The sequence below is a fragment of the Amblyomma americanum genome, chromosome 5 (assembly GCF_052857255.1).
Source record: "Amblyomma americanum isolate KBUSLIRL-KWMA chromosome 5, ASM5285725v1, whole genome shotgun sequence".
Classification (NCBI taxonomy): domain Eukaryota; kingdom Metazoa; phylum Arthropoda; class Arachnida; order Ixodida; family Ixodidae; genus Amblyomma; species Amblyomma americanum.
In genome coordinates this window covers 165,735,663-165,746,242 of record NC_135501.1, presented here as the reverse complement: position 1 = coordinate 165,746,242, position 10,580 = coordinate 165,735,663, and the positions used below count along the sequence as shown (strand labels likewise).

The 10,580-nt window shown below is 44.3% G+C and overlaps 1 protein-coding gene and 1 non-coding gene across 2 annotated transcripts in view; both read right to left on the bottom strand.

Moving 5' to 3' along the window:
• Nucleotides 1–240: 240 nt before the first annotated feature.
• The window catches only part of Trim9 (E3 ubiquitin-protein ligase Trim9), a 228,655-nt gene continuing 218,315 nt past the window's right edge, over nt 241–10,580 (bottom strand). Inside the window, 3 exon segments of the mRNA XM_077665725.1 lie at nt 241–4,834; nt 6,901–7,125; nt 9,576–9,714. Coding sequence (XP_077521851.1) covers nt 4,425–4,834; nt 6,901–7,125; nt 9,576–9,714 — 774 coding nt within the window. The 3' untranslated portion in view covers nt 241–4,424.
• LOC144135593 (U6atac minor spliceosomal RNA) lies at nt 7,312–7,351 on the bottom strand. The gene has a single exon (XR_013315539.1). It is a non-coding gene; the product is annotated as a U6atac minor spliceosomal RNA (small nuclear RNA).

The window sequence follows — 10,580 nt, the reverse complement described above, 5'->3', positions numbered from 1 at the left end:
AAGAAAAAAACACATTGTGCACATAGAGCTGAACCAAAAATTATTGTCAGCCAGCTGCCACTCACGAAGAGTTTCCCATTAATCCATACTTGGTTCATACAGCTTAATTCTACGGTAAAAGTCTGCAGCAGGCATGATTTATTAGAAAATGGTAATCTCTGCTTGAGGCAAAACCAAAGCCTTGGTGTAAGCATGCTTTCTCAGACATCTATGAAATGTCTAAGGACAAGATAACCTTTTGAAGATGCAGAGAAGGAACTTTTATTCAGTCATGAAGTGTGTAGCACTGCATTACATAAAAATGTCAAGGAAAACATCATAGTGACTTCTCTACTGATTATGCTACATATGCTACAGCAGCAACAAAGGAAAGAGGGAAACTCTCTGCTATTTACAGCCAGCAAACTTTCATTCCATGGGTGCTAAAGTTTAAAAAAAGGAAAATAAACGTGTACACGCTATATACGCTTCAAAGAACATACAAGCACTGGTAACGCAGATACTAAATGTATTGCAGAATAAATAAGTATACGACCACGGCGTGCAAGCAAACCCTGGCAGTGTGGGAATCCTAGACCGGCTCCGAGCCACCTCATGCTGATATGCTGAGAGGGGCTGTCACTGAATCAATTGACTGCTACAATCACAGAACACACTTGACTTGAGAAAGCAGTCTCTCTGCTGGACCCTACAAGAGTTGCATGCAACTCTGCACACAATAACACCCTTCGGTAACCGGCTTTATGCGCTGCTAGCATTTCAGAAAAAAAAAATTAGGCCATTGCAGCCGGTCTGCAATCTAAGCCACTTCCAACTTCAAGTTGAGACTGCACGTTGTGGCTTTCATGAACCAAACAAACTGAACAATACACACAAAAAAATCTGGTAGCTAGCTTGATGATAGCACCAGCGAGTGGTATGCCCTAACCAAAATCGTTGGGTGATGCAGAAAAGCTGCTCAAATGGCGCAACTCAACAAAGCCTTGCTGTGCTTTGCTATATGTGCAGATACTACCTAAGATGAAATATGTCTGATGAAAGTTTATGACACTGAAGCACGTACAATGAAAAAACATATGAGAGTTACAACCCTTGTGGGCAGAAGGTAGAGCACTCACAAACAGCCCCCATGAACTCGTTCATACAGAAGCACACTTCAACACAACTGCTGCAATGTTTCTGTTATGGAGAAATTCCACTCATACCTTATACAGACCAGAAACACACAGCAGTTCAAGGTGCACTCCTCACAAGTCGTCAAGGTCTACCTGCTACTATGCCACAAGATTACTGCTTGTTTCGTAGCTCTCTCTAATGGTAAGCCATGGATGAAATTCAGTAAAGTACAGCCATGCCATGACCTGCTATTCACACTGCTTTCGCGACCAGATCAAACCACTGTTAACAAAACATTGGGTCTTGGATAACGCAAAGTACATTTTCAAAAGTGTTCTTGTAACACAGAACTGTCTTGGTTATATAGCTGACACACATCCAAATAAAAAAAAAAGAATGCATCGGTGCTTGACAAAATGCAACCGGAATAGTTCAAACATGAAAATACTCACTGTTGGGGGAAAATACAATCCTGTTCTGCTTTGACTAACAAAGAGTAGTCTTAGCAACTTGGAAGTGATAACTATCCATCCTAATACCTGTAACCTTTCTTGATAACTTCGCTGTTTCATTTTTCAAGTGTTTCACTAACATACAGAAGTACGTGTCCATGCTACTAAAAGACCACATGACATGAAAGCTTGTCCTTACGTTCATGAGTGAACAAGCGACAAATTTTTTTTTTTTTCTCAATGCACTGTAGTCTTAATGGTGGGTGGTGTCTTCAGATTAAACACAACACACACACCCAGACATACCTACTATGGAGATCATTCACTGACGCTAAACTTTCTTTACATATCTGACTAGTTTCATTGGCTACATGCATTTTTTGTCTACAGAAGTAAATATAAGGGTATAAAGAAACACAAATACTGCACCTGTGCAATGTAAACAAAGCTGGTTTGTTGATACAGATATGTTCATGGCACACACTGCTTTTGTGAGCTCTGAATTATGTTCATGATAAAAATTAAAATACACAGCTTTTGAGAAGCAATAACTAAAACAGCCGGCATTTCATAGAAGCAGCACTTGGCAAGAGACAGTGCGACATTTATTTATTTTTTTTTCGGGGGTAAATGATGGCAACTATCCACATTCCATTTATCAATTAGGTTACCAATCATATCTCAAAATGGAACTGCAATAATTAAATAACGTTTCAAAGCAGTAAGGAGAGAAACAATTCCACTTTAACGCACACCATGTTTGTCTACCATTAGTTTGAGATGTCAACATGTCTATCAAAACATTACCAAAAAGTACATTCGCTGGTCTTTCGCTGCCACTTACCAAGAATTGCTTCAGCAAAAAGCCAACAAGGCTGCCATGTTGTTGCTACATGACTTTGACAACACGCTGAACGTACATCAGACTTCCTCTCTTTCCACAATTTAGCCTACAAAGTGGTCCAACAGAAAGAAAGGTGGCAGCGAAATAAATACAACACAACACTAAACACAAGACACATCTCAGGCACCAAGTAATCTTTAGAAAACACCACTGGACCACACAAGGTAGAAACCAGCACAACTGGCCTTCACCGGTATTTTTCTTAAGATATGTCACCTGTGTATCCAGTCTGCTTCTGTAGAAAGCTGCCTGAGTGGGCTATAGTTAAACAGTGCCTGCGCATTATGAGTGTTTTTTGAAAAAAATTACTGACACTCCCAAGCACTTGCGTTCCCATCACGGGATGGTTCAGTTTGGGATAACAGCTCAAAGACAATGCTAAAACAACCCCAGTGAACATGCATAACACAAGAGCTTTCTTCCATGCAATGCTTTTAGAACTGATAGTAGTTATGACAGCACGAAAAGTGCTGCAAATAATATAACCAGTGTTATGATTTGCTCAATCCTTTGACATATATTCTCAAGAGAAAGTATCAATAAAGCTCGATGCATCGGTCATGAAATGTCGCATTTGCATATCTTTAATACATAATTATGCCTAACTATGGTGATATGTGTGTTACCCTCAATAAACAGTACAGCATACTGCTCAGATGATCAATGCTGTGCGTGCCTGAAAATTCAATAAGAAACAAAAAATAACGTGCTTGAATGGTAACCATGCCATTCCAACTGACCACCTACTAGAGCCCCCGAATAAATGAGGATTAAGCAAATGTATTCTGCCTTTACTGGCCGGCACATCATAATGTACAAAAAAATAAGGGCAAATAAACCTAACTGGCAGTTTTTTAAGTAAAGCATGCTGTACTTCAGCCCAGCTGAATTCACCGAGCTTATGGCGAGGACTTCTAGGCGTGTGGAACTTCCAATACTATTTAGAAAGGGTGCAGATGTGCAGATCCCCTAAACAACATGGTAAATCTAAGATCAAATAAGTAGTGATTGATATGTCCTGTAATGGGGCCTAGACGTACTTTTTACATCCCATTTTCCACCTTTAAAACCTGAGTCACTACAATGCTCATGCCATAATTTGCCAGGCATCAAAACCTGTTCATGATATGTCAGTTCTCAAGAATAAAACATAGCATCCAACAACTTTTGCAAAACTGTTGTCAATAGCGAGAAACAGCATGCATTCTTTCATTCAATTCATGACAAAAAATATGAACTTATTTTTCCTGCATTATTACAACACTGGAAAACAAATACATTCTCTTTCTCAAAACATTCACTCTCTGAATAAAAAAAAGCACATGTGCGCTGTTCTCCTTCTGCACAAGAATATCTGCAATTGCTGCCATTTTGTTTTCACCAATGTGCACATGGCATACCGGCCCCACTGTGCATTATGAATGCAGCAAGGTATTAAACACAATGATGGGCCACCTAAGCAGATGCAGGGCCTCTTCAATGATCCAGAAAATTTCTCTGATTTAGCCTGCACCTTTTGTCAGTATTGCAATGGCAACGCTTTCCCGTCACAACTGTGAAAGCTAATTTCAGGCTACGAGGCATTCACACGAACAAACTTTTGGTCATTAACAAAATAGCCCACAATATGAACTTCAATGAAATCGCCCCATAAGCAAAGGCAAAACCAGCAACTCTGTTCTTTTTTTTTTTGAAGCTGCGATGTTGCCCCCTTGTGCCAGATTCCTTGTGAAAGCCACACTGAACCATCAGTGAGACCTAGATGTCATTGTAACAGATGCACTACCTTGGCAGCAACCCTCCTGCATTGCGACCAACCACAGCAACTTCACACATTGTGAACAGGGTGCATCTTTGCACTACCGCTCAAGCTGCAGCATGCTTCACCTGCCAACGCACAGGCCCTAGTGGAAAATGAGGGCCTGTTTCATTCAACGATGCTGAGACGCATTTCACACAACTGGTGGTGGCAAGCTGGGTGTACTTCTCGTGGCAGGTGGGTTGGGAAGTTGGTTGGGAAGTTCCCGCGTCTCCTCGCTGTCATCTGCTGCGTCGTCACTGTCGTCCGACGATTGCGGTGGGTCCAAGGCTGTGTGGACAGTCAGTTGCACGTTGCGGTTGAGGCTGAATGCTGGGAAAAGTGCGGTGTTGGGTCCTTGAACAGGGGGCCCCAGGGCAATGGGTGGTCCCTGGCGTTCGTCGTTGACGTAGAAACAGAGCTGGCGCCTTTCCAGGTCAAGCAGAATGCCAATGACTGAGCCCCTTTCTACGCCGCCATCCATGCGGTGTTCGTGTCGGTCAGCATGAAGAAACCAAGACCTCTGGTGGTCTATATACATGCTCCAGCCCTTGTCATCCTTTCCTGCAAGGGGTGATTGAAAACTAACATGACTCATACGAACTACTGTAATTACCAGATCCTAGCGTGTCTCCGGACGATTCCAATGCGCACCCTATCATGTTAGCGAAAATTGAAACAGCAAAATATGGACAAGAGCCTGAAGCGACGTTCATATCTGGCCCGTGTTAATCCTCATCACTCTCTTGATGATTCTTCGCTGTCATCGTGGTGAGCGCACCACAAAGCAATGCATGCGCAACAGCACAATTGCAAGGTCAGTGGTTGAATGCACATATGGAGATCGACAATAATACAGCGCACTTTCAGCGCACCTTCCACACCTTTCATGCTCGTGGGTGACCTGGCTGACTAATCTGGAAACCGGAAAACCGAACTGCAAATGGTCCTGTAGTTTCGGATTATGGCAGGGTGCATGCTTCAGAGGTTACGGGAAGTAAAGTCACTAATTGAAAATTTTCTGTCATGCTACTTGCCGCTCGTTTCAGAAAGAGACCGTCAACGTTACAAGCTGTATAAATATGTTAGCGGAACCGATTTGCGGATTTTTTTTTTAATACGAGAGCATTACTTTGTTCATTGTGCGAAAAACCCGCCGTCATCAGAAAGCCGTTGGCAGGCACACGTGGTAGAAAAGCGGCCCGTGAATGACATCCCCCATCCTGGAGCAATATGCCGTCACAAGTGTCACCACAGCTGCCCAGGCAAGAGAGGGAAACAGTCCTCCTCAAACTATGGAATGTGACTCTCCCCCTCTTCCTTGATGAAACACATCCCACATCCCACAACATAAAAATAGAAAGGAAGCTAAAAGCCCCAGCTAAAAACAGGTTTGGGGTGCCCCTTCTCCTCCCTGGGGTGGCTATACAATACCCCCTCAGTCAGATAATAAAGCAGACCATGCTCAAAATGGGAGCGGCGCCCGGCCTGACTTGATGCAGTAGATGTAAACTGTGGTGTGTCTCCATGCATCCTGGTGGTAGCGTGCACCGGCTCGGGGCGCTTGCAACTTGCAGCTTATTCCCCCAGTTCTGAATGGTCATTTTTGTAAAAAAAAAAAAGGTTGACTTGCATGCCAGTATATGCCATTCAGCCTAATAATGTCTGCAAGAACAACTATGCTGGCTGCAAGCGCAGGAAGGCTTAACTGACATATTGTGATGGTAATGTCGTTGGAGCTGCTCGTAGCTTGGTTCCGGTTTCACATCCTATTTGTAATGCGCATGCTGATCCAATTTCTGATAAAAGAATCTGCGCTTCAGAACCGGATAAATACGATATTGAAAATAACGCCCTGATACACTCTTCTCAGCATTTTGCGAAAGCAAATTTCTCAACTGCTATAGTGAGCATGAATAATGACTGTTGCATTCTCAATATATTATTACGAACCAGTGTGTGTATCAGATACAGGATATAAAGAAATCCTATCAATAATTTTAACTGTTCCAACTTGGCCAAAAAATTTTGGGAACAGTGTTTCATAATTGTGTTAGAAATGTGTTGCAGGCAAGAGCAGGAACTTCTTTATTGCAAAGGACTAGTTAGCAAGCTTGCCTAATGATCTATTCGCCTAGGTAATCTACTTTCTACTAACTATGACTAGGGGACAGGATGATAAGCATCAAGGCTACACACCTGGAAATTGGTAGGAAGCATTGCATGTTGCTAAGCAATTACTGTTAATATGTTTAGAAATAATTATCTAGTACAGGTGAAGCAGCAATGAAAAACCAAGCTTGTTCCACGGGGAATAATGGCACACAAAAGAGTGAAATTTTGAATGTGCATACAAGTTTTTACATTTCTTGCAACAAGAGATTTCTATATCCGTTATTTCAAAAGATCTGAGAGTGCCAATTACTGCCCAGCACAGTACAATACACAAGCCACGAACATGAAAATCTCTGTGAATCCAGAATCTCATCTTTAATCTTTGATTTGTCCTGTATCCATAAACTGCATCAGTCTTCGTCAATATCGAATAATCCAAATGCGAAAAGTAATGATTCACTTTCATTCGTCTGGAAAGCATGCAAAAAACAGTGGTATGACACCCTTCTACTCACCCAACATGATGTCCCTGGCCACGTCGGCACGTGCCACTCCAACTACGACATCGGCATTGTTGTCACAGCGATCCACGGCGGCCTCCCAGTAGTGAACACCACGGGAGAAACCCAAGGAGCCGAGAACAACACGGTGCTCGTAGCTCTCACAGCGGGCTGTGGCGTTTTCGTCTGACAATACTATGTCAGGATGGCATGCCACTGGGTCCAGTGTGAACCATGCCACTGTGTTGGGATAAAAAAAAAAGAAGGGAGAGATTTAGCCAAGGTTTACGTTTTAGTGTTGCAAAAGGCTCGAGGAAGGAAAGGGGGGAGGGTCTCAGTCAACCATCTAAGCCACAAAGTCAAGAAACAGGCATAACAGTGAAAACATTTGCTGGAAATGTGCAGGGGGGGAGAGGTGTCATGTAGCTCCTGTGGAGTGCTAACCATCTCTCCTTCTATACAACACATAGCTCCCGTAGAAAATGCATAAATGACTCCACGTATCCCCTGATAAGTAATGCGAGTAGATCTTTAGAAACGTCGAGCTTTTTCCCAACAAACAGCGAAGTGGCTGTAGATGAATGCTTGCTCTACTGCACATTCATCTTGCACTGTACGCAGTGCAAGCCAAATGTTTCACTGCTCAACAAAGCTTTACAAAGAGAACTACTGGACACTTAGAGACCTGTGTGGTGAAACAAAAAATGACAGTGGCTTAACCCTATTAAATCGAATGGTCGAGCGATACCTATTCTTGCTTCTGCTGCGATTTTGCTGTTGTGGGAGCAGCCGGGTCAAATTTGGAGGTCACCATCGTATTAAGCACGTTCATATTAGCCTGGATATCAATTTTGGTACAAATCCGAGAAGGTCAAATTTCGGGGGTGGGGTGGACCAAATTTCGTAATGACCCAGTCCAAATTTAGAGGTCACTATCGTGTTGACCATGGTAAAATTAGCTGGGATATCGATTATGGTCTAAATCCGAGAAGGTCAAATTCGAGGATGGGGCGGGCCAAATTTTGGAGTGGCCCGGGTCAAATCTGGAGGCCGTCACCGTATTGTTATTGTCCATAGCCAATTAGCCCGGATATCAATTTCGGTCCAAATTCGGGAAGGTCAAACTTTGGGGGGGGGGGGAGGGGGGGGGGGCGTGGCCCAAGTTTTGGAACACCATCGTGTCAGCCATAGTCAAAGTATGTTTCGGCGTCTGACTTAAGGCTGTTGCTACGAATCGCCAAGTCCGAAGGGCATTTGAAGGCTAGAAGAACAGAAACTGAAACTCGATTCTGCACTGAATAGAGCTATCGCTCTAAAAACTAAATGAAGGAGGGCTCCGGAATAATTTTTCGACCGCCTGGGGTTCATTAACGTGCACTGACATCGCACAGCACAGTGCACGTTAAAAATCCCCAGGTGGTAAATCCAGAGCCCTCCCCCATGGCACCTCTATCTCTTTTCTTCTTTCACTCCCACCTTCCTTCCTTCTCTTACGGCGCCGTTCGGGTGTCCACGGAGATGTGAGACAATTACTGCGCCATTTCCTTCCTTCAAAAACCAATTTTCAAGGTATCGCCTTTTACTAAAGATTGCTTTGTGTATATTACCTCTCCCCACTATCCTCTCTTCCTGTCCCCTCACCTCTTTCATTTCATTTGGACATTCTGCCTGCTAGCCTTTATTTCCGCTGCCCCAGCTCAGGTGTTTCAGTATCGATGGCAGATGCCGGGGCTAGCAAAATGTTTTCCTTCCCTTAAATTTATTATTATTTTAATAAAAACCACTTACTACTACTACTACTACTATTACTACTACTATCGCCACGCCACCCCGGCAGTTTTCGCGAGCTAACCGCGGTGACGTCAAGACAGCTTTCGCTTGCGGATCCCTCAGGCCTGGCTACACCGTTCTTCACTTCCAGTCATCACGATCATTGCTTGACATCACGATTTTGAATCGAGTGGAACGGGATTTTTAATAATAATAATTGTTTTTTTGGGGAAAGGAAATGGCACAGTATCTGTCTCATATATCCTTGGACACCTGAACCGCGCTGCGCCGTAAGGGAAGGGATAAAGGAGGGAGTGAAAAAGGAAAGGAAGAAAGAGGTGCCGTAGCGGAGGGCTCCGGAACAATTTCGACCACCTGGGGATCTTTAACGTGCACTGACATCGCACAGCACACCGGCGCCTTAGCGTTTTGCCTCCATAAAAACGCAGCCGCCGCGGTCGGATTTTAAAAATCTTTTTAAAATTCATTTTTTCTCAGCCAGATACAAGTATTCTTCTGCCGAACAAACATTCCTCCCAGATATATCCACAAAATCGATGAGAACGAACACTGAGAGCGAACATTGGACGGAGTGTGCCCCTTTAACTGTGCCGATGAACGAGCACAAGTGAACCCGTTCAAAGTAGCGGTGGTAGCGGATTATTCTAGGAAACATACCAAAAGGAAAAGAAAAGATGTTGCCAGTAGCGGCCCAGGCCCAAGATGCGGCCGGCGGAAATTAAGGGAGAGGGTGAAGATAGCAAGGAGAAGTACAGAGGAGAGCGGTAGAGAGAAAGGACATGGGAGAGCTTGATACACTATTTACACCGTTAACAATATTTACAAAAATATAAAAAGGTGAACTCGAAGTTGACGCTGCGAGAAAAAACCACTGCTGCCCCCGCAGTCTTGCCACCCACCTTCCGCTGTGTGTAGCACGATGACGTCGCTGTAGGGCCCCTCGCCGGTGGAGTTGTAGGCCTTCACACGGGCCCGATACGCGCTGTTGAAGTGCAGCCCATCCACCGTGCACAGGGTCTCCTTGCCACAGTACACCTCCTGCGAGCATCACGAAAAGAAAGTGGACGTTTACAGACGCGCCTCATGGCTTACGACCACGCACACACACCACACCCTGCTGCCCCGTGTGCGAGACCGTCCTAACGACACAGAAGACGTGCCCTCCGGACATGCTCACGGAGCCGGACACACGGGAAAGTGCATCAAGTAACTCCCCCAACCATCCGGGGTCGCCTAAGTTAAACTGTGTATATACACTGATTAAACAGTAGGTTAACTTTTCGGCCGCAGTAATATGATGAATAGTCCTCATGAGCAACACGGCAAGTCGCTTCGTCTAGCGCGGTCTGGCGTCGCCGCCAGCTTGCCATTGCTTTGACCGAAACCCCGAATGCTAACCGTTTCGTCGGGTAGATACAGTGGAGAGCAATATGAGTGGGCACCAAGTTTGATCATTCATTTATTGACTATTGATTACTCTATCCCCAAGTGCGACAAGCGGAGTTTTTTTTTTCTGGTTTATAACTAGTTTTTCTCTTGCCGCATAACATCCAACAGTTGTTCCTAAATTTAGTGAAGACATACCCAAAATAAAATTGGAGGGGACACTTAAACTCTGCCTTACGAATATGACGCGGCAGCGTTAATGACTTACTGACCATATATGCGAAATTGGTCCTTCTCAACTTTACATTCTTATATCCCTGGGGGTCCTCATACCAATCCTAGCGCAATTGTGCAGCGGTTAATAAGGGATGCGCCACTGCCCTGCAATGGCATGCAGGCGCTGCCACCATTTGGGGCTTGTGTGACTCCCTACCCATATACCTCTCGGGATTAATTTAACAGCCACTTACAACGGCAGTCCTTTTGCTCACAATCCGGTGGGCAGGTTGCGATGACGC